General features: G+C 35.5%; 2 protein-coding genes across 8 annotated transcripts; both read right to left on the bottom strand.

The window, feature by feature from the left end:
* Positions 1-1,399: 1,399 nt before the first annotated feature.
* On the bottom strand, positions 1,400-17,671 carry LOC109056561 (serine/threonine-protein phosphatase with EF-hands 1-like). 7 transcript variants are annotated; one of them, XM_042766550.1, is made up of 22 exons: positions 17,403-17,671; positions 17,094-17,142; positions 16,654-16,784; positions 16,387-16,419; positions 14,870-14,997; positions 14,656-14,716; positions 12,023-12,192; positions 11,117-11,231; positions 10,661-10,707; positions 10,324-10,490; positions 10,080-10,116; positions 8,899-9,048; positions 8,233-8,604; positions 7,548-7,733; positions 7,129-7,271; positions 6,903-7,009; positions 6,114-6,277; positions 5,694-5,778; positions 4,361-5,603; positions 3,997-4,133; positions 3,630-3,788; positions 1,401-3,456 (listed from the first exon to the last, which is right to left on the bottom strand). In XM_042766550.1, exons 3-19 carry the CDS (start codon positions 16,706-16,708, stop codon positions 5,404-5,406), a joined length of 2,220 nt encoding a protein of 739 aa, XP_042622484.1. In that variant the 5' UTR covers positions 16,709-16,784; positions 17,094-17,142; positions 17,403-17,671; the 3' UTR covers positions 1,401-3,456; positions 3,630-3,788; positions 3,997-4,133; positions 4,361-5,403. The 7 variants fall into 7 exon arrangements, with proteins under 7 accessions (XP_042622481.1, XP_042622479.1, XP_042622484.1 ...); XM_042766546.1 differs by having other exon boundaries at positions 1,402-2,004; positions 2,683-3,456; positions 3,630-4,133; XM_042766548.1 differs by having other exon boundaries at positions 1,402-3,456; positions 3,630-4,133; positions 4,361-4,492; positions 5,266-5,603.
* Positions 17,672-19,355: 1,684 nt separating this feature from the next.
* On the bottom strand, positions 19,356-25,349 carry LOC109056571 (retinoschisin-like). Its single transcript, XM_042766544.1, has 6 exons — positions 23,127-25,349; positions 22,852-22,877; positions 22,654-22,774; positions 21,199-21,341; positions 20,143-20,337; positions 19,356-20,019 (listed from the first exon to the last, which is right to left on the bottom strand). The coding sequence occupies exons 1-6, from the start codon at positions 23,179-23,181 to the stop codon at positions 19,867-19,869; spliced, it is 693 nt and encodes a 230-aa protein (XP_042622478.1). The 5' UTR covers positions 23,182-25,349; the 3' UTR covers positions 19,356-19,866.
* Positions 25,350-25,376: the final 27 nt, after the last annotated feature.

Genomic DNA, 25,376 nt, shown 5'->3' with positions numbered 1-25,376 from the left:
ACATTGTTAAACTAATATTCAAAAAAAAAAAAAAAAGATAAATGAGTCAGTGTGATGAGCTGACGTGTGTTAGTCTACCGGCTGACAGTTGTTTTGGTTATATGAGGATATTCGGTGTGTTTCTGGACAGGCACATTTGTATGTGGTTGATGCAGAGGTGAGAACAGCTGGCGTTCTTCAGTTCACACACTCATTAACATCTGACAAATATATATATAAAAAAACACATAACAGCAACAACTATTCTTTCAATTAATATCTACACATTTTTGTTTTGTGTATATGCATGCATGCACATAAGCATTTGAATTTCTCTCTGCTTGTAGGGTATGTATGTTTGTGTGCTGACCATCACACTGGTGTCCATTAAGATGCAGTCTGTATCCATGAGAACAGATACATCTGTAAGTACCTGGCATATTTACACACTTCCACTCACACCTGTGCAACAGTTTCTGCTGGAAGACCTCCATCTCGTCACACTCATTAAGGTCTAAAACCAAACCACAAATACACCTTTTAGAATAAAAAATGCACTCATCATAATGTTCTTTAGCATAGAAACCATCTATTCATCTGGGGTTTCTAACAAGAGCCGAATAATAGAAAAGTATAGTAGATAAAAAAAACTGTAGAAAATGGCAAAAAAAAAAACTTAGTTATGTTTTCTGGTATTAGACTACATATACTAAGTCTGTGTAATATGTATTGTAACATATGCCTTTTTGACTTACTACATATACTAAGTAACATAAGGACAAATTAACTTAAGCTATGTAGATCACTGACCTACGCCATGCGTATTGGTGCTGTCCAGTTGGTACCCTACAGGACACAAGCACTGGAAACGTCCTGGCATATTAATGCAGCCAAATACACAGAGAGCACTGCCAACCTGTTCACACTCATCCACATCTGCAGAAATATTAACATTAACTGCATCAAGATCATGGGGATAAAGTATGTAAGCATTTATTATCTATATTTAAAAGGACAGATTATAATAAACCTAAAACAAAACATAATTATAAATATAATTTATATATTTTTTAAAAAGAAAACACTAATATAATTTTTCTATTTTATTTATTTAATGTTTATTAATAATTGTATTTATTTATTAATATTATTATTATAATTTTTTTTGCAATTCCGTTTAGGGCCACTAGTGGTTGTAAATGACACACTGCAACTTTAAGAATGATTTTTGTCATTGGTAGTACATCAGCATACACCAGACACACATTCACACAAGAAAACATTACTTGTCAAGGTGAGCTCAAAAGGGAAGTAGCTTCAGATTATCAAAATGTTCAAGAAAAAAAATGGTTCTTTTAAGAACTTATCACTAAAAGGTGATTTGAGAAATAGATGAACCCTTTTGCTAATCTTAATTTTAAGAGTATACTGCTTTTTTTTCTTCCTTAAATGATGAATAACACTTAAAACACCATGTGAACCACACACATGCTGTACCTTTTATCAGATTTAAGCTTTGAGCTCTATATAACAGCCATATTCAACTAGTGATGATCAAAGTCACTACACAGAAACAGTATGTTTTTAATGGCTTATGAAACAGAAAGTGACAGACTGAGCGGACGTTTTCAGATAGTATAATTTCATTTACATGGTATGGTTTAGGTTTAGAGAACACAACATGATTTGCTCACTGCTGAGACTGAAATCCCACATCCGCAGTGGCTTACAGATTCTCTGGCTTAATGAATTTACCTTGTGTAGACAGGAAACACTTGTGACAATTACATGATTTTTAAAATTACTTTTTGCTTAACAAAAACAGCCCACTAAAGCACAGTGGTAAACTGAATTTGATTCATTAATATATTTTTACATGCATTTTTGAAATAAAATAATATGTTTAGCAGAACACCTGAGTTCAAAGCAGTAATATCCATCTGTATAAACATATATTCCCAGATGTGTCTGATGATGTTTACAGCCATTCTGAGCCCTTCTGTGTTATACATTTCTGCCTGTCACCTGCTTAGACAAATGATGAGCAGTATATTACACTGATGACAGAGATCTACAGACGTGTAAGATTAGAGGGTGGTGACAGGAAAGAGTCAATATGCTAAAAAGCGTTGATACAATAAAAACACCTAAATAGGCACATGAACAACGAATCTTCCCAACAACTTAAATGTTCTTTGTGAGCACATTTCCACCACATAAGAAAAAAACAAAAACATGCTTTTGTAAATCATAATTATGACATAAAAAATAAAAAGTATAAGATACTAATAATCACAATTATGAGATAAAATGTCATTATGACATAAGTAAAACCTATTGAGATAAAAAGTCAAAATTATAAGACAAAGACAATTATTTAGTATGTCATAAATACAACTTTTATCAGTTATACCTTAGTATGCAAATTTCAACTTTGTCATAATTATGATATTTTTATCTCAGTTTCAACCTTTTGTCATAATAATGATTTATCAAGGCATGTTTTTTTCTTATGTGGTGGAAATGGGCTTCCATAGATAAATGAATACATTTAGATGTTAAATGTGAAAATTATGTTGTGTGCACTGCAGTTTCAAACGATAATTTTGTGATTGCACAGTTCATATAAAAAATTAATTCTAGATTAAATCCTGAAAAAAAATGAACTCTCTACATATTTAGATCTAATGTGTCATATCTTACCTAAGCAGAGAGGTGTTTGGCCACTCCATTGTCCATTGTGTTGACAATAGCTGTAGACGTCACCGTTGGTCAATGTGTATCCAGGGTAACATGCATACTGAATATAATGCTTATACTGAAGTGGGTCGGGATTCTTTATTGACCGAAAGTAGAATGTTCCATGAGAAGGAAACGTAGGGTAGGGACACACTGGATGATGTATCCTGGTTGAAAATCTTGGAAGAAAATATTTTGTCTGGACCAAGCGTGGTCTGATAACCTTTTTTATTTCTTCTGTATGCTTCAGTAAATGTTCGATCCATGATCTCGACTTGTTGAGTGTCCATTGCTGGTGTGACGAAGCTGGTTGGGGCATTGTTCAGAAATGAGGATTCAAGAAAAGAACTGGCTAATGAGATTGTGTTGACATTTGCATATGCCACTGTCACAGATTTCTTAAGATCAGAGTTCTTGATTGAATCCTTGAAGTTTTCAAGGTTGTTGACTGGCTCAGCCTTTCCGCTGTGTTTTGTCAAACAATAGAATCTTTGAGGGTTTTTTTCTCTACTGGTTTCCTTATATTTTTCTGCTTGAGGTCTGTAAAGTCAAATCTGATGTGAGCGACCCCAAGCAATGCTGTTTTTAAAAAAGCATCTTTGGGAGCGGTAATTGCAAGGGTGTTTAAATGGCTATGTAAGTGAATTTTTAGGCTTGTAGGAACATCATGGCCCTGTGCTGAGACAGGATCATGTAAAGACTCTTGCTTCAGATGAAGAACACTCATGAAATCAGTCACTGTAGGAACCAAGAAACAAACCATAAGGAGACACATGAAGGAGCCAAAGCAAACAGACAGTCAATTTTACATGAAGTCATTGTAGCAGTGATGTAAAAACAATAAGGCAAAAAATGGTATATGTTAATAGATCAAAACGCTTTGGCATTTACGCTTGATTCAGATGACATACTCTTGCAGACAGGCTTAGTGGCGTTCAAGCTTTTCCCCTTGCAGAAGAGAAGCGCAGAACCAAACAAACTGAATCCAGTGTTACAGCTGAAGAAGGCCAGAGATCTGTCTTCAGAAACCACAGTACTTCCATGCAGGAGATCACCAAGGCTGAGGCATCCTGATGCAGGGGTACAAAACAACTTTTGGCATGGCTATAGTTATCAGCATTTTATTAGATACTATAAAACATAACTTTAACTACGGAAGTTTATTTTAAACAAGCTTTATCACTTGAAAAATCTCAAAGAGATTAATCTGCTTCAAGGCCAATATTCACAGTACTAAATAAATGTATGCATTTTCACAAACATATGAATTTACTAAACCACACAAAGCGGTGGGTTTCTGGCCCATCGTCCAGACACACAGCTGCTAGTACGGTAACCGTGAATCCGGAATCCTGGATTACAGGGGAAGGTAACGTACAGTCCTCCATAATGGAAAAACATACAGCCAGCAAGGCCTAAGCGAAAACCATCAGAAATCATCATATACTGTACATTCACACATACCAATTTTTGAACTCTAGACTACATCACAATGTTAATGAAGGGCAGACTGAAACTCTGAAAAAGTGCTTCATTTATTTAATTAATGTGATAATATTAGTTATACTACTCTATGAGCTTCATCTTAATTAATATACACTGTCAGTTACAACACATAGATGTCTAAATCATGATACTGTACCTTGAGTTTGCGTCCAGAGCTGGGACAAAAATACACATAGCAGTGCAGATCTCCAACCTAGCATGACTGAGAAAATTCCACTGTAAAAAAAAAAGACTGTCGAAATCCTAAAAGTGTCCTGGAGAGAGGAGTCTTGAACAGATGGAGTAAAAAAAATGAGAGAGAAAAGGGGAGGAGACACAAAACAGAATAACTAGAGTTTAAAACCTCCTGGACACTCCTTTTCAAAACAGGATGAAAACAAAAACAGACAGTATGGATTTTTTCTTAAGAGGAGCAACACAAGTCAGGCCAGATGTCTTCAGATAAAACCCATGCATAAAACCCAATACGTTTTTTTACTTTTACCTGTGTGAATGCAGTATTTTAGTATTATTATACTATTAATATTTTGATTAATAATATATTTTTTTTTCTTTTTGGAAATGATCACACTGATGTAGACCAAGTAATGGGATCAGAACCTATTGTCTGCCTAAATAAACACTGTGTACTAAACACTAAATGTGTAAAGATATTAGATGTGATTTATGGCGTTTATATATTGGGAGAAAACTGACCATCCCTTGGAATTCATCTCTATTCATTTTGACCCCTTACTTTTATGAAACACATCATGTCTCTGATGAGAACATAAATTGACGTTTTGATAATAAAAGACGTTGCATTGTAAACCATGCACAAGATGAAAACAGAGCAATTAATATCAGAGAAACATCTACAACAGAAATGACTCATGACTCAAAGTGAAGTCACAATTATAGGGTTTTGAACTGCTGAACAATTACACTGCACTTGTGAATTACAGTGCAACACAATAGCTGGGACTGTATTTATTCTGTGCATCTGAACAATTTTTCTAATTTATTTATATAACAAAGGGCAGGAAGATTTAAAACTCTTACCTTTATGAAAAATGCGAATCCTGGAAAACGAAAATGAATAACTTCTAACTGTGTCCATGAGTTGTTAAAAAATAAAGATGAAGTACCAAAAATGATTTGTAAATCTGCCTTTGCGGTCTGTAATCTGCTCATTCAGAATTAACCCTGCTGCTGCTCTTTGATATCTAGTTTATGCACCACCCTGAAGGCCTCCAGGAACTCATTAAAATCAATGCTGCCATCTTTGTTAAAGTCTATGCTTCGAGCCATGTCATCTATCGTCTGGTCATTCACAGCCACCCCCAAATGAGAACTGAAGAGCTTCCAAGTCTGACGAAACTCCTCGATGGAGATCTGACCTACGTGTGAAGGTGGAGAGGTGGGTTATGATCAGCATAAGATATCCAGCATTAATCTCAGTGAACAATCAGGAAAGCAGTGACACTAACCTGAGTGGTCCTTATCTATGATGTTAAATATTATCTCTAGGTCAGTTCTATACCTATAAAGAGTTTCAGCCAAGTTTGGTGTTACCTAAAAACAACAAAAAATATATATATTTTAAAAAATGAGATTGAATTGTGAAGTACTACATTTTCAATATAAAAGCCAAAGTGAAAAATATCTGGGCAGTATGACATACAACTGACATAAAATTTTTCATACTGGCTTCTCATATATATATATATATATATATCTATATATATATATATAATATATTATATATATGATATATAATAGTAGTAAATAATCACTTGATTAAAGTAAAATATAATGTTAATGTGATATAGAATTACTCATACCGTGACATAAGATTTTGGTAATACCACCCACCCTTACATAACACAAACACAGATTAAGATAGTGACCGGAGGGATTGGCTCTCCAGGGCTGATGTCCTCAAAGCAGGATTCATACTCTACGTTGCCATCTGCACCAAGACGGGCCAGGCGTGGGCGCAGGGTTCTCCATGGCAGATCCAATCGAAGAACAGACTCCACCACCTGTGCCCACTCGCTAGTGGAGATGCGACCTGCAAGTGAAGGAGAGAAGAACAATTTTAGTTTAACCTCCCAATTCTAAATTTCCTGCATAATATAATGTAATACAAGTTTGGGGTCAGTAAAATTCTTTTTCTTGAAAGAAAGTAATCCTTTTTTCAGCAAGATTGCATTAAATTGCTAAATAGTGATATTAAAGACATTTATAATGTTTCAAAAGATTTCTATTTCGTATAAATGCTGTTCTTTTGAACTCTCTATTCATCAAAGAATCATGAAAAAAATTTATTTTTTTTTTAATGATTTATTTTTGGTATAATTGTTTTTATTTTGAAATATTTATTAATATACTTATTAATTGTTTAATGGCTATTAAATTTAAAATACTTATTAAAATACTTATTAATTGTTTTTATTATTATTATTTAATTACATTTTTATTTTTTAAGTTTTGCCAGCAGGAATAAATTACATTTTAAAAAATATTTAAATAGAAAACATTTATTTTAAATTGTAATGATATTTCATTGTTTTACTGTTTTTACTTTGTTTTTGTTTTTTTTCTTCAAATAAGTGCATCCTTGGTGAGAATAAAAGATTTCGACCCCAAATTTGAATATAATAAAATAATAATAATATAATATAATATAATACAACCTGTGTTGTCTATGTCATACTGTTGAAAGGCAGCCATTAGATCAGAGCGGTGAGCATACAGCTTCTCTTTCAAAGCCCTGAGTGCTGAACCTTCTGCAACACAAACCCTGAAATACACACACAAACAAACTACATGTAATACGGATGCACACATCAGCATAAGAACGTCAATGTATAGAGTCATACAGTTTCATATATTTAACAGCTACTAGCGAAGCGAGAGTACCTCTGATGGAGTGTGAGTTTTCTGGTGCTCCGACTGACTTGATACTGGAAGAAGCGTGGGACCAATTCAGGCCCGAGTTTGACATACGCCCCACGATTACTGCCCTCTTCATAGTAGTTCGATGCAGAGAAAATAGTGATAACTAAATAAAAAAGAACAATTCCTGAAATAATGCTGGTATCAAATATGTACTGTACAGACCCCTTAAAATCAAAACTGAACTGTTGTGCCCTTTCGTTCTTTTGCTTTGTCATCTTTGTGCGCAACCTGCGAGTGTTCTTATAAAAACTGACTTTACTGCAGCTTTACAGGACTGTGAGAGACCTCTGAATAGATTTTTATGAGAAAAGCTGAAACGTGATGTTGATAGCGTGACAGAATGGATCATGCTTTGTGTGGATCAAGGCTCCTGTGTTCACCTGTCCGTTGTGGCAGAGCTCATAGCCCTCCTGTTTACATTCATGTGATCTGATGAGCAGACAGAGGCCATGTTTCTGCAGCAGCACCTGTGTCACGTCTGGCCCAAAGTAACAGCCTCCACCGCGAAAAGAATTGGGACTGCAGCCACTTTGATTTTTAGGGTCACTCCAGAGAATATCGACAACCTGTATCAGACAAATTATGACCATGTGAAATAAAACATATTTGAAAAGCATCTTCTTATACTTTTCCATCATCATTCCAGTCATTTTTAATTTTTTAGTGTTTAGTAAATAATTAATAATAAATTGTTTTTTTTATAGAAGTGATTTTTATTTATATTATCTTTATCTTTAACTAAGTCAAAGGCTGAAAGAGGTATAAAGAAAGAAAAACGCTTCGGGCCAGAAGTGTATTTTATACCAGAGTATAACTGGAAGGTTTTATATTGACTCTTGAAATAAAACGTTGATTGATTATTTCTAAGCACAAAGCCCAAAGTGCCATGCTCTTTTATAATTCATAAACAATTTTGGTTTGTGGAAGTTCAGTAGGTTGGTGCAAAGTTCTCACATCTCCTGCAATAAAGTGAGTTATATTGTGTACTGGAGGTTTAGGCCAAATGGAAAGCTATTTGTCACACACTCTCACCCAGAAAACACAGTGGGAACAGTTTCAACTCACTTGCTGCCGTTCCAGTTCATCTCTGGGTGGCTCAGGGGGCTCTAGGGAGACGAAGGAGTCCAGGAAGGGCACTTGGAGCACATCGGTGGGGCTTGGCAGACTGGGAGAAGGAGGAGGTCGACGTGAAGTGTTCCGTGATGAGACTCGGGGGGAGCACACAGACGATGAGGAGGATGAAGATGAGGAAGATGAGGAGCAGCTCCCCTGTTTGGTGATGTGCTTCTTCCTCCTGCGGGAGGCACGACTGGTGCGGCCTGAGGAGCAAGGGCTGTCCAACCGGGATCTGCCGCTTTGTCTGCTGCTGCTGCGAACGTTTGCGTGAACGTTGAGATGATCAACGCTGCATTTAGGCAACCTGAGAACAGACTTCACCTGCAAAGCAGACTTACATGTGAGGGATAAGCCTTTTTTACAATATCCTGCTTACTACGTTGCAACTTACTGTACCTAGACAAACAAACATGAACTATAGATTTAAACTGAAACTATTTTATGTAAGAAGGAAGCCTCTAAATTAAAGCCCTACTTTATGTCTCACAACTGTGCTCAGAAAAGAAATAAATAAATATATAAACAAATGGAAGTGATTAATAGGTTTAAATGGACATAATTTATTATGTCAAAAGAAAGAATATAAATTCATCCGAAAGTAAATAAAAGACGTACTTTATGCCTTTCAACAGTGCTCAGAAAGTCCAGATCAATTTTGTCCGATATGCCACCGTGAACAATAAGCACTTTGTTGTCGATGACAGTTGCAAGAGGAAGCAGGCTGAACACATCCTGAAGAAGCTGTAGCATTTCCCTGCCATGAGTCTATAAAGAAAGCAGTAGAAGTTAATGTCCAGTAGGTGGAGGTGACGTCTAATATTTGGCAGTAAACCTCACAAGTTGAAAATTGAAAATGAAAATTTTGTCATTAATCACTTACCCCCATGTCGTTCCAAACCCGTAAAAGATATGTTCGTCTTCGGAACACAATTTAGTATATTTTGGATGAAAACCGGGAGGCTTGTGACTGTCCCATAGACTGCCAAGTAAATAACAGTGTCAAGATCAATAAAAGGTATGAAAGTCATTGTCAGAATACTCCATCTGCCATGCGAAGTGCAATCTGGGCTATATGTAGAGACAGGGAGACTTTTTGTAAACAAAGAAAACAAAAATAACGACTTTATTCAACAATTCCTTTGTCAGCAGTCTCTTCTGTGTCTCTCCATATAAACGTATGCTGTGTATGCTCTTCTGTATCATCCGTGCCACAAGAATGCGCTGTTTCTACGTGTATTTAGCTTTGATTTGAAAGAAAACAGTGCATCCTTGTGGCACGGATGACATAGAACAGCATATGTAGCATACAGTGATATGTAGAGACACAGAGGAGACTGCTGACAAAGGAATTGTTGAATAAAGTCATTATTTTTGTTTTCTTCGCTTACAAAAAGTGTTCCCGATGCTTCATATAACCCAGATTGTACGTCTGATGTCAGTCACAGGCCTCCTGGTTTTCATCCAAAATATCTTAAATTGTGTTCTGAAAACGAACTAAGCTTTTACGGGTTTGGAATGTCATGGGGGTAAGTGATTAATGACAAAATTTTCAATCTGGGGTGGAGTATCCCTTTAATTTTTAGTTTAACTTTTACTATACTCTTTAATCAACAAATATAGGTTGCAAGTAATTTAGAGAGTTTTAAGGCTGTCTTTTTTAGCTGCTTAAAAGATTGAAAAAAAAAAATCTAATTTTTAAATACTACAAAACTTGGAAAAACTTTTAACAATCCTACATTTAACCTACCTATAATCAAAACATTATTACACAAAAAAAAGCACAAATAAAAATATACCTTATACTTCTGCATGACTTCTCTTGTGAATCCATATCTGCAAGAACATATAATATAAATCATATTTTTAATTCAGTTGGAAAAAAGAAAATGCTTTCTGAGGACATCCTACTCATGGTATACCATGACTAGAAAACCTTTTTTGACTACCAGAATGCATAGACTATGGAAAAACTTTTTATTGCCTTATTAAAATTCATGCCTTCATTAGAAGGAAGCAGAAATGGGTGATCTAGCACGTTACCTGAGGTTCATGATGTGGTCCTCATGGTTGCCTCTGTTCAGATGCATGTGGTCGGGGTAGAGCAGCAGGAAGGCAAACAAAATGATGATAATCTCTGTAGATTTTTTCCCTCGATCCACAAAGTCTCCATTGAATATGTAGGGGTTCTCCGCGGAGGGAAGACCATTCTGGGTAATAAGGCAATACATCTTGAACGTAATAAGTCACAAGTGATGCCCAAGTGGCTTTAATGAACTCATTCTCTGGCTTTGCCTAGGTACATTACTCCGGCACCAATATGCTAAAATGTAATTACTAGAAATAATATTTTACATCTAAACAATCAATCTGCTTTTACCTTGTAAAATATAAGCAGTAAGTCATCCAGTCTACCATGCAGATCGCCTGTGTGAAAGAGAAATTTGGCATATAAACACTGTTTATCATTCCAGGAAATAAAAATCAAACGTTGGAATCTGTGATGAAAATATGCAAAATATAAACACTTTAAATGGTACAACACAATCTCTTTTAGAGTATTCCAAGATGGGAATTCAGTTATTCATGTATGCTTTTCTGTACTAATTGAATCTGGCTGTGAGGAGCCCATTGAGGTACAGTGAAGTGCTTTATGAAGTGCAAAATAAATAAGCACTCACTCATTCATGCTGCCATTACTAATTTTCCATACAAGCTATCAAAAATATTTCACATATCTCAAATGAACTGCTGCAAAGAATCGGCGGTGGATTAAACAGTATAAAGCATGTTTAGATGACCATTCTAGATTTTCATAAAATATATAGTGTCTCACCACATATAGTTATCTCTTTGGCATAGGACGTCGACAGGTATATGATGTTTGGCATCTGCTTCAAGAACTTCTTTGTTTCATATAGTAGCTGCAGCACATATTTGCCATGAAGAGTCTGAAAATGAGAAGTAGCCATACATTTATGTCACTGGATTTTTATGTTTGCATTTTCTAAAGTAAATATCAGCAGAATTTTAAGTAAAATAGAAAAAGTAAAATGTTTTGATTAAACTATTTAAAAAAATATTCTGATAAAAAAGGAAAATATTCACTACTGTTCAAAAGTTTGTATGGTCAGTAAGATTTTTTTTGTAAAGAATTTAATACTTCTTTTCAACGATGAATTATATTTATCAAGTAACTTTACATTTGTAATGTTTGTAATGCAAGACATTTGTAATGTTACAAAAGATTTCTTTTTCAATTTCTTTTGAATTTTCTATTCATCAAAAAAAAAAGTCCTAAAGAATTAATTACAGATTCCTTAGAAGAGCAGAACTTAGAAGTTTTCAATATCAAAAATAATAACAAGAAATGTTTTTTTTAAACAGCAAATCAGAATATTAGAATGAATTCTAAAGCATCATGTGACACTGAAGACTGGCGTAATGATGCTGAAAATTCAGCTTTATCATTGCAGGAATAAATTACATTTTCAAACAGATTAAAATAAACAGTTGTTTTAAATTGTAATCAAAATTTACAATATCATTGTGTTTACTGTATAAATGCAGCCTTGGTGAGCACGTTTTAAAAATCTTACCAACCTCAAACTTTTGAGCATTATTGTAGCACAATTTGAAGACCAATTAAAGTCTGCTAGATATAGATAAATAATGTACAAGAAGAATTTAGTTTTTGCCAGAATTTGTTCAGACTATTAGTGAAAGTTTTATAGTGTTGTACCTGCTCCTCTTTAAAGGCGCTGAGCAGGGCATTGGTATCAGTCACGCTCAGCGGGAAGGAAAGACGAGGACCGCAGTATGATTCCGGCACGACAATCTGCTCGTACTTCAACTGCCTGACCTCCTCAGTTAAAGGGTCAACCACAGAGTCCAGGAGGTGAGAGATCAAGTCTGGGGGAAAGAGAACATGGCTGCTGTCGTGACTATGTGGTAAGAATAAAAGAAGAATCATGGAAAAGAAGTGTGACATGCAACTTGATTATCTTGGTATGTATCGGTGTAACAACAAAGAAATGACAAAAAAATGTTGTGGTTCATGGATGATGGAACATGGTATGGAAAATGCATCATCTTTGGAATTACAGCCTTTTAGATACAATCATCAGAATCAGTCATAGAAGAAGTCCAATCAGCCTTTTAAAATTAAGGAAAAAAGGTGAAATTAATTTAAAAATCATGAAAAAAACCTAAAATAAATCACCAGTTATCACCCAAAGCTTAACAATTTCCCATATAAAGTCATAAAAATGTTACACTTTTTTTCTCCATCAACACGTCATGTGAGAACTATTAATTACTATAATGTGCAAAAACAGCAGCCTGATTAAAAAATAAAAAATATAAAATGTAAATGTGATTCACAAAACACTCTGGAACATCAAAAGGTTTGTGTTATTGTTAGGCAGCGCTGGGCATGTGGCACACGGACACATGAATACAGGCGGACAGGCATATCGGTTTCTGTTTTCAGTTATTAAATAAATGATTAATTCTCAACCTAAAGTCTATTATGAAAGGCCTATTTTGATTGCCCATCAAAATACCCAGCTCACAGTGCCATAACACAATGTAGCATACTTCAATTTGCATAGCATCTGGCCCTGCACAGGGATTTGAGGAGTGCTGACCCATTGTGTCATTCTTAAAAAAATGTAAATTGGCAGTGTTTTCAATAAATTTATGCAGACAGAGTTGAATTTCAGGAACAGATGTTTGTATTGAGGAGAGAGCAAATGCAGAATCATTGTTTCTTGCCTTGATTTAGCCAATATCTACTGGACATCATTCTCTGCTTCCTTAGATCGCTAATGATAAACAAGCATTATTAAGCTCCATTTGGAGCTCTACTAACTGGCAAAACATGAAAGGTATTTACATTTTTGAAGTCAGTGATGCTGTGGCAGAGCTTGCCGGTTAAGATTGTGGGTTCACAAATGAGATTAGATAAAGCCAATAATCAGGCAATATTCAAGCCTTTTTGTGTGTGTGTGTGTGATTTTGTGCAAAAAATCTGCAGATACACTTTTTTCATCAGGAATGCATTATATTGAACAAAAAATTTCCCAACTTTCTATTCATCAAAGAATCCTGAAAAAAACGTATCACGCTTTCCAAAAAAAACGGTTTTCAATGATTGCTGAAAATTCAATGCCACCAATGCTTTAACATATAATAGACATTAGTATGTATCATATATAGTATACTGTATATACACATATATTTATATAAATACATATATTAATAGCTATTTTAATTTTAATATTACTTTTACTGTATTTATGATCAAATACTGTAAATGCAGCCTTGATGAGCATATAAGAGAACCACACACACACAAAAAAGAAAATTACCAACTTTAAATTTATATAGCATCACTATACAATTTTGTCTGCTTAGGGCTTAGAACCCATGGCACACATTGAAGCTCTACTTCAGCTGTGATTGGAGACTTTTCAATAATAAATATGAAGATACACTTTACCATACTATAATAATATGCTTCCTAATTGCAATTAGGCAATGATTCTGGAGCCACAGAAACAAGAAGCTGAACCTGAAAACCATCCAATCCAAGCCCAAGATACATGATTACCTGACAAGCCCAGTCATGTGCACTTACGGCCCACTCAATGGGAACTGATTAAACACAGTTTTCCCAAAGGCAAGCCAATTTAGTGTCATCACAGGCTGGAGCAAAGAACCTCCATGTGAAGAATATAAAATAGTAAAAAGAACATTCATTACTGGGTAAAACAACTGAAAATATTACCCATGCAGTTTTAACTACTATTGTGATTTTTCAAAAACATTAGAAGAACATTCTCTCTCTAGCACAATCTCTCTCTAGCTTTTCCTACTGTGTTCTCTGTGATCTCATTTGAGTTTCTGCTGTTTGACTAAAGATGGGGCTAATTGTCTTCTGTAATTCTGCACTTTGGACAGCTGCCTGTGGAGGCTGGCTGCTGCATTTCTGGCTCTCTCTGCATTACCACCACTCAAAATGGGATCTCCCAAGGTTGCTAAGCAACTGTGTCTCCATAATACGTTTTTTGGAATCAATGAAAGGATAGGTGTGAAACACTCCAGAGGGAGATCGTTTGATGCAAAATCACATGAGCTAGGGGCTTTACAAAGGTGAGCTGAGGGCAGCCAAATTCAGATGATAATGAAATAAAAATCACTAAAACCACCATGACTCAAACAATAGTTCATGGGATCTATCTGTTCATCTGACCAATAACAAATGGGACCATTTGAAACAATTGGTTATTTTGGTGATTCAATTTGGCGATGCAAAATTAACACACTTTACCTAACAGAAGCCTTTGTATTTTTGAATGTGACATTTATTACCTGGTCCATTCCCATTCATGTGTGTGAAGTTGTCCAACATGAAACTGAAGAAACTGGAGAGCTATAAAAATTCAAAAGATGCAAACTTGTGTTAAAATGAACCAGTCATACTGTAGAAAATCAGTTTTAATATCATTACAAGTTTAAGGTGAGATATTTGTTTGGAGTTTTTTCTATGTGTGGACTGGCCATATTAATCAAGTGGCTTTTATACCTGTAACTGGTCCTGTTCCCCTGCATACTCAATGGACTGAAAGATGTTCCACGTATAGCGTCTTCTCATCTCCAGGCGAGCAACATAGCGTCTGTACCAACGCTGGATCAGTATGGCAGCTTTTATAGCTATGTTAAGAACACACAAAGAATGCAAGTGGCTGGTGTAAACAGTATCCTTATAGTCATATTTCTGTAACCACAAAGACGAAAACTAATTGGGAAGAGAAATACAGGCAATGAGGGTTTCCAATGGACCAAATATGCATACTTCCCTACTTAGTATGCAAAAAGCAGTAATATGTCTGCATCCGAAATCGCATACTGGTCCAAATTCAAAGTACTCATATAACAGTATGCAAAAAGCACTCGGATGACTTACTACTTACGGCGAGATTCTGAAGTGTGCATACAATGGACCCTTTACTATCCCATGAGACCACGGAAGAGGATTTTTCAATGAAAGTAAAGCGATGCTTCACTGTCACATGATAATGACAACATGGTGAATGTAGTACATCTGTATTTTACTCATACTACACACAGTAAACATATAGAACTTACTTTTTAGCTGACACTATTTAATTACTTATCCAAAAAAAGCACCTACTCAGACAGTATGCGATTTCAGACACAACCTCTGTCTAAATATGCAGTATTCATGAAACAAGACCCTTGTTGACCTACTACATCCTCTAAGAGTGGACAACCATTGGACACTTTGCTATCCCATGAGGCAATGGAAGCTGAAAAGCTGTCAGATTAAAAATAAATAAATAAATAATAGAACATCTCTTTTTAAGTGTAAGTGCTTTGATATAAAGAAGGTCGCTCGTCATGGTTAAATTTTACTTGTTTAACAACACCTGAGTGAATTAGAACATACGAGTCGAAAGATATGTATATACACAGAATTTATACACAGAAATTAAGGATGAAAGATTAAAACATTTAAATTTTAGGACAGTACCGTAGCAACCCTTCAAAGATGCCCTGTTGCTACAGCTGACTCCCATTTGTCTCATCAGATTCACGTTACCATGTTAACATCATGCTTTAATGCACACACAGCTCTTGGTACAGGGACACTTGCATCTTATCCAGAAAACTTGAGTGCAAAGACTGTGCTAAAAACACACCTTGTCTCAGGAGGTCAATATCACAAGTGCTAATTAAAGATGTGCTAAGAGCAGTTAAGAAGAAAGAACACAATTCAGACGTCAGAGACAAGGCTTTGCTCAAGAGAACACATCCATACAGAAATTATAAGCTGTGTTCGAGAAGGATGGAAGAATTGCTTATCCATTTTATTAATTCTAAATGCACAGAGAAAAATTACACCCATTGGTTTATTGCAAAAATATATGGTAAACCATCTGGTTTGTACTTTCAAAAAGATGTAAACAAATCTACATTGTGCACATACAATTGTGCTTTCATGCCAACTACTGTAGTACTTCTCTATAGCCACAAATGGGACACAGACAGTGATGACAGATGCTGAACAAAGTGCCTTACTCAGAGCTGGGCTGGGCTGCCTGATGGAGCCATCTGTGTGAAAGGTGATTAAATTAAATTTAATAAATTAAATAACACCTTGGGGGTGGGAAAAAACAACAGAAAACGATAGAACTGGGGACTAAATGCAATGCAAGCACTGCCACATTTTTAACAAATAAAAAATGCAAATTTCTTGAAACCAGGGTTGTTGCAAATGGTAGAGGAAAAAGAGGTTAAATATTGAAAATCACATTGAAGTCTTAGGGATGAAGAATCAATATTTACCTGTTTCTGAGGGGTGTGTTTGATTCTCAACTGCGATGGATGTGCCACATCCCATGATGGTGCTGCTTGCTTCTAGTCATGAATATCCAAAATTCTTGGGGTTTTCTTCTTCATTTAGTATCCATAAATGTCTGTGCAAAGAAATAACAGAATAATTGTTCCTAAAATAGCTTAAACTTCATCAGTACCAATACTGCAACCACATATTCAGGACAGAGAGTAACATAGTTTCATAAAAATACATTTGAACACCAATCTGAATATTGTGGAGATGCATCCTCATGGCTATTAATTGCCACTATCAATAACAGACATAATATTTCAGTGCTATTTTGATATTCATAATGAAGTGAAATGGCATTAGAAAAATGCAATACTGCTTGAAATTAATCCAGTATCACAATAATGTTCCTCTGTATAATAAAGCAACAAATACTTACTGCAAATCATGCTGGACTTTCAAAAGGCCCTTTAAACAGTGATCGATCTCTGGGAGGGGACACAGGGAGAGATATGAAAACTGTTGATTGTCATCTTCACAGCATTAGAAATATAATAATAATAATTATTATTATTATTATGTGTCTTTATAGTTTAAATATGTTGCCCCAACATGCTTATCATTCTTAAGTTACATGAATATCTTTAAGAGGCATTAAAACATTATTGACACAGTCTTTATTCCTAAACGACAAAAACTGCAGAACAAATAAGCGGAACAAACAATCGTACAAAACATTGCAAGTTACCTTTCCGTTGTCCATCATTCAGCAGGCTACGACATGCAAATACGTTGATAAATTAGGGCCGGATAAGAAGCAGATGATGAAAAATCAAACATTCATTTCCAAATGTGGAGGGATGCAATAGATAAACACCACAAGTGTCAGATAAACCTAGCTTGCATGAAACGCCGTAGGAGTCCGACGATTTGAAAGCACTGGTGTGAGTCTAGTGAGAATGTTTTGATTCATCCCAGCCACTCGAATCGTTTGGATCCGTTCAGTAAAAGAGTCATTCACTGATTCGTTTATTAACCCTCTATGGCAGGGGTCCTGGAGGGCCGGTGTCCTGCGGAGTTTGGCTCCAACCCTAATTAAACACACTTGAACCAGCTAATCAAAGTCTTACTAGGCATATACTAGAAACTTCCAGGCAGGTGTGTTGAGGCAAATTGGAGCTAAACTAGGACCGAGTTTGGACATCCCTGCTCTGTGGACTGTACTCTGATAATCTGTATTGTATAAAGCGCTATACAAATAAAGGTGACTTGACATGGACTTACGTCAGAAGCTGGCGACACTGAATGGATTTTTGAGTAATGAATGAATGATTTCATTCTGAAAAACCGTCCATTTAAGTGTTATTCTATAATTTATTAAAATATGTTTGTCTATAAATTTCATAATCTTGCATTTGTAAATAAATTATTTTACAAGCAATATAATTAGATTGCAAAGAAATTAAATTTGCTTCTGTAAAGTGAAAAATCCAAACAAAACATCTTTAAAGTAAAGATCAAAGTCATTATGTATAAAGTTTACAATGAACTGGCAAATGACTTGCCAAAATTTTCTTGTATATATGAATACAACGCCCAAAAAAGATGCAAGACAGTCTCTGGATGCAAGTCACAGAAAGTGGAGTTCACATCTATACATAATTTGAATTTAAGTGTAGGCTATTATTCACGGTCTTGTAGTGTAAACATGAAGTAGCATGTTTTACAAAATGCAAGCAATCATCCAAGAAATGAGGAAAACCCTCTCAAGGGGTTTGAAGTGTTTTTAAATTAGGCCAATGCACAAAGTCAATTTAAGCAGAGGGCTTGCACTCCTTTTTGCCTAGTGAATTTCCTCTTTACATTTTTTTTTTTTTAATTCTTAAAAAACCTTACTGCAAAGAATCAAATAGGCCTATTCCATATATCAATAAGACACAAGCCAGCATACAGAAAACAAACCCTCACCATTTTAGGCATTTATTTCAACAGGTAATATTTACAGATCCATTAAAATAGATACATTAAAAAACGTCTGTTAAAAAGACTCAAGCGCCTGCCAGTGGAGCTGGATTTCTGTGTCGTCTCATCTGATCCCAGGCCTCCAGAATCTCCCTCCTCGAGACGGTTCTGTGGTGGCTGAAACAGGAGAGACGCACGGCCTCTGACCCCAGTCTCTGCAGCAAATATCTGCTTACGCTCCTGGCCTCATGAACGCGTCACACTGCTGTCTTATTGACCCGTGCATGAAGACTAGTTGCTTTTATGTGCAATCATTTTAGGAATATTTTCAACTTGTTCTGATCTATTGTTATTTCTGGACCTATAAAACACCTGTTGTCGGACTGTGATGCACTGTGTCCTCTGGTTCTTGATGTGAAACTTCTGGATGAGTGAAAAGTTTTATCAGATGTATTATATGGAATTTATAGAAATCAGACTACTTCATTTAAAATGAAATTCAAATTTAGTATAGCAAATGTTTTAATTTATTTCCTCTAATAATTTTATTGGATCATCCTATGCATTGATACACTGTGGCCCTCTACCACATGCTCCCCTTACTGCAATATATTAATATTTATTTTATTTCATTATCTAGTCTAGTCTAGTATCCACCTAGTATCCATATTAACCTTTTGGAATTTTGTTAAAATGGTGAATCCAACTTGAGAGTGAACAGAATTTACAAAACCCAAGGTACAGAGAGACACTTTATTTAAAGGCATTGTTTCTCAGGTAAGCCACAAACTCAATTAAACAAAGTATCCTCATAATAAATTCAAAAAGGAATTGGTCATAACTGTGGGAATGAAACAGATCACCATCACAAACCACATTAGAACACACAATAATACAAAACTCCATGAGATGTCCCAGATAAGGAAACCTCTGGTTCAGCCATATTACAGTGGCTTAAGCTTGCAATGAATGCCCTCCTTTATGCCTGATTTGACAAAGCAACACATTTTTGGTTTATAAAATGAATGAAATATGCATGTCTTTATATGCAAAAAGAAAAGGAAAACATTTAACACAAATGTAACTATATCACATTCTAATTATCATTTCTTCCTTGAAAATACCAGAAAATAAGAATAAATTAATCGAGTGCAGTGATTGGGCAGTAATATTCACTTTGGCATGTTGTGATACAAGAAATGGGATGGAACAGGAAATAGTTGAGTATGGCTTTGCTGACATGTTCCAGATCAGGTGCATTTATTCATGCAAAGTAGCAGCTCCATGCGGATGGCGATGCGAGTGTGCCAGCCAAGAGGGAGGATACGGATGTAACGTGCTACGATAGGTGGACGCAGAAGGTTCTGGACTGTGGAAGAGCGGTCAGAGTTTCCATAGAACATCTGAGGGGGAAAAAGTAAGTGTTAAAAACAATTAAAACCAATATTTATGTAATCCTTCAAAGAAATTGTGTTTTTTTTTTCTTCAATCCTTATTATTCCAGGATCGGCTGTTTGGCGTCTTACCCTGTTGTTTCCAGTTTGGTCCTTGTAGTAGATCCAGTTGAGGTTCTCATTGGTGCGGTACTGCACAGTGTACTTGGTAACCCACTCATCAGAGTCACAGCGGCCCTGGGTCAGGATACCAGAAACCACTTTGACCTCCTTCAGGTCAATCTGAAGCCACTGGTTGGTATCCTGGAACTTAGACAGCCATGCACATTGGACAAGAGAGAGAGATAATCTATAAATGTGACCCTGGAACACAAAAGCAATAATGAGTAGCACCGGTATATTTGTAGCAATAGCCAACAAAATATTGTATGGGCCAAAATGATCCATTTTTCCTTTATGCCAAAAATCATTAGGATATTAAGTAAAGATCATGTTTCATGAAGACATTTTTAAATTCCTACAATAAATATATGAGAACTTATTTTTTGATTAGTAATATGCATTGCTAATAACTTGATTTGGACAGGTTTAAAGGTGATTTTTGCACCCTCAGATCTCAGCCAAATAATATCCTATCCTAACAAACCATACATCAATGGAAAGCTTATTTATTCAGCTTTCAGATGATGAATAAATCTAAATTTCAGAAAATTCACCCTTATGACTTGTTTTGTGCTCCAGGGTCACATATGCAAAATATTGCAGTCTCTTTAAGATTGAAATACCTGAAACTGTTTATCAAGATCGTTTCAATAATACTCTGTTCAAAAGTTTGGGGTCTGTAAGATTTCAAAATATTTATTAAAGAAGTCTCTTAAGCTCACAAAGGCTGCATTCATTTGATCAAATGAAATACAGTAAAAATATTGTGAAATATCATTAATTAATTATCATATCATTAATTAAAATATCATTAATATATATTTTTTCTATTTTAATATATATATATTATTATATATTTATTATATATATATATATATAATTTTTTTATGAAATTTTCTTTTAAAGAGTAAATTTGTTTGAGATATATGGAATATGAAATAAGATTTTTCTATCAAAAAATAAGTTGGCTTTTTTAACTGAAAGCAGTGACTTGCCACCATACTAATAAATATTTCAGAGAACTCACCCAAATCCTTGGTTGTTGAGCCTTGCTTTGCTTGGAATCCAGGAGGAGAACCAGCCTGTGTACTGGTCTTCATTAGAGCAGCTGATCTGATCTGAGGTCACAGATCCTGCCTCAAAACCCAGGGGCTTATGGTAGGGACACTCTGGATAGTAAATTAAGAATGTGGCTAAAATGTATCTTTGCATATACTGTAATTGGAAGTAACATAAATGCATATATGTCGGTTTCTATGTCATAAATGCATGCCAACCAGGCTTTCTGAATCTACAGGCAGCTCCAAATAACAAAAATGCAGGATGTCAGACATGTCTGACAGGAGGCTTAATGAAACATTAGTCCTGCTGTGTTAAAGAGAAATGGACAAAGCGTTAATCTGGCAGCTCTGTAATTCCGTGCTTCCACTCTCCTGCTCGTGACTTTACAATCCCAAAAGCTTTAGTTCCCCATAGTGAAAGATCAACATCCATTAAGACTTTAGCATGACAGATGGTCACGTTCCACACTTAAGCTCCAGTCCTACATCAATGTTTTTACATAACAGTCCCTCTTTTCAAGGATTTAGGATGTTCTTTGTGACCTACATCCACTTCCAGTTTTGATGAAATTAAGGGAAAATAAATGCATTCCTAAATCATGAATTGTAAACAAAATTTCTCTTTTTCAGAGTGTCTCTTTAAATACAGTATCTCTCCAAAAGTCCACACTTAAATGCTGATAACTAAACAGTAACTCCCACTGCATGGTCAAAAATATAATGAAAGTCAAAGGGAAACAAAACTCTTTGGTTACTAAGGATCTTCCACTAAAGAAAGCAAGTCATACAGGTTTCGAGCAACAAATGATAACAGAAATTACATTTTGGTAAACAATCCCTTTTTATGGTCAATGGTTTGATTGACAGGACCTAACTTGTTTTGGTAACCTCAGCATCTCAACATATTGGTAATATGAATTAATTTTATTTTATTTTTTAAAATTCGAACACATCAATCTTGGTGGACTCCAAACACAAGTTGCTCTGTGTTAATGGAGCATGTCTGGCCTGTGGTGGTGTGCCAGTGGGATGCGGTGATGGCGCACATGGCCCAGGTGAAGCTGCAACCAAATGATTAATGACTTTCTGCACCACTGCAGGCGAAGGCTTGTCCGGCAGCCAGCTCATTCGCACATGTCCTGCCTTCTGTTTTCAAGGATTTCAGTGGTATTTGATTCACAATTCATCCTCAGGCTGTAAAAACAGTACTATCTAGATAACGAAGTAGCTGATTCATCACATATTTGTTTATCCCATTTTGAACCACTTCTTCATAACAGAGTTTATCCGAACCAGGACAAAGCCTACAAAGCACTTCACACTTAGGTTACAATTAGTGCTTATTACATTTTAAAAGAAGACAGTAATGTGATTCTTTAAATGCATTTTTTTCGCTCATTTTTATTACACTCTTTCTTACCTGGCATGCAGTCCATCTCCTGTCCACTACTTGATGAAAAACCTTTGGAAAGCAACTTGCTAGAGGAATCACAGTCACACTTGCAGGTTTTCTCAGCCCATGTGTCGTTTCCCTCACCATCCTAAGCAAATATTAACATTGTCATCAATTTTTATCTTTTAATTGTCTCTGATATCAATATTAAATGTGTTTAATTACCTCCTGCGCTTGCAGCCCAATAAAACCTGGACAAAATGTGGAAGAGTAAAACAGCAACATTTCATTAAGCTATAAATACAATTGTAATACAAGTGAAATATGTTTTATTAACATTTAACATTCACACTCATCTTTATTAACTTAGTTTAATAATAGTTATAAAAAAAATAATTGTTCTGTCTTTAAATCTGATTAAATTTTTATTTAAATTTTTTCAAATTTGACTATTAATTTCTGCTAATTTGGTGAAAACAATACAACTCGATAGCACATACCTTCAGACACCAGCAGGACGGCTAACAGAAACATGTTCTGCAGTCTGTACTCCATGATGTTTATTTTTCAAGTGGTGGACCACCGCACTGATATTAAAGGTGCTGGATTACTGTAATCCACAGAGCACTAATGGCCTTATCTAATGCCCTTCATCTCAAAGCTCCTCCCTTTACTGCTGAACGCTTGAAATTGTTCACACCGACCCTTGTCTGTTAAAAAAGGGAGAAATAGCCAAATGATCCCAGATTATAAAGACGGATGGTCACCTTCTGTGACCCAGTTAATGGTTCAATGCATGCAGTTAACTCAATTCAACTTCCCCGGCAATCTATTGATGCAAATCACTACATAGAATATGCCATCTGATGGAGAGACGAGATGAAGGCCTTTCTTCTGTAGTTGCTATGGTTCATGATAAATTATTGTATTACGTACAGGTCTTCGTTGTGCCGTTTTTTTTTTCTTTTCTTTTTTCATTAATGATGTCAAAGACATAGGTTTCTTATATGCCGGCAGGTGTTTGCAATGAAATCATGCATGCTGGAACATAGCTGGGTAGACATTGTTTTAATTGTTATTAATTACAGCAGATTATACATTATGAACACTGTTAGAGTCAGACATGCCCGGACTTAAATCAAACGTTAGGGTGTTGTTTCCCACTTTATACCCTAAAGATAACACACAAACAAATAGTCTTCACAAAAGACATAGACAAAGTGCTGAGTGAGTGGTGATGATCATGTTTGAGTTAAACATTGTGCATTGGTGAATAAAGTTACAAGCAAATAACTCTGGATAGATGAAGGCCCAGACAGAATCTGCACTTTTATTTAATTTTACGTGCTGATTTTGTGGCAGAAATAAATATGGAAGTGTGTGTTAAATAAAACTATAGAGTACTAGACTCTGACTAGTAACTGAAAGAAACTGTAAAAAGCCAAAATGTGTCATAAACATGCAAGCAGTGAGGGATGTGAAGAACTTTGCAGATTCTGTATGGGCCTGAAAGATGTAACCAGAATGATGGCTGTTGTCTAAATGAAAGTCACATCCTGATTGGTTGGATTTTTGATAGCTACTGTATGTTGTTTATGTCAATCCTTTCAAGCAGAAGGGGAAAGGACACAGTTTAGGGATAGACCACAATGTCAATTCAGCAAACAGGATTCAAACAGACTGCAGTAACTCAGCAAAACAGCTCAACATCTAATAGGAACAGTCTTAAACATTTATATGAAATAAAACAGATATTTTTCTAAGTACATTCTATGACAGACTCAGAAGTCAGTCCACTAAAATAAAATGAAAATGACAGATATGTCCATGAACTCATAGGACAGATGCACTTCTGCCAGAATAAACTCTTTTTCCTGATAGATTGTAAACCTTTGGCCTTGCATGACTTCACAATGGCTTTAGTTGGCACAGAACGGCTTTAGACAAAAATGTGGTGATTTCAATACTTAAAAACATCATGATATGTCTAAAGTAGAAAAGAGAGAACTGTTTTTATAACCATGAAAGATGCAGATGCAGCTGACCACTGGGCCTTATTTAAGACTTACATTCTTATGGAGGTATAAACATTTGTCTAATGGTAAACTGCATTACATTCTAAGAGGATACAGCTTCTAGTCTTTGCCAAGCCACAGAAAATGAACAGACATTCACAAATATGAGGATCAGTGAAGATGTCCAATATATTTCATCTATTCTGTGCACCCATGGGGACAAACCTGAATGTTTATATCCCTGCATTTAACAGCTCAGACACTGGAAAAGCTAACAGGCATCCTATTTGGATGATAGATGCTACAAGCCAATATAAGACAAGCTGTCTATGGCTATTAAACCATGACAGATGAGTTGTCAGTACCTGCAGGTATACTTCAACATGGCAGTGAACCAAGAAACACTCTGAATCACCTTCAAAATATCCTTCAACATACATTTAAGGCATGCAAAATCCTGCTCATTCAGTCCATATATAAGGTGAATAGAGGTAAAGTGGGACACAATTCGTCAGTGTAATTTTTAAAATATTATCCTACAATGTCATTCTGAAGATGGAATATCCACATTATTATAGGATCAGCTACATTACAGTTCAAAAGCTTGGGGTTGATACGTTTTTTGAAAGAAGTCTCTTATGCTCACCTAGGCGGTATGTATTTGATCAAAAATACAGTAAAAACAGTAATATTGTGAAATATTATTACAATTTCAAATATTACATATAATTTTCA

This window comes from Cyprinus carpio, chromosome A11 (genome assembly GCF_018340385.1).
Source record: "Cyprinus carpio isolate SPL01 chromosome A11, ASM1834038v1, whole genome shotgun sequence".
NCBI lineage: Eukaryota > Metazoa > Chordata > Actinopteri > Cypriniformes > Cyprinidae > Cyprinus > Cyprinus carpio.
This window is presented reverse-complemented; position numbering and strand designations above follow the sequence as displayed.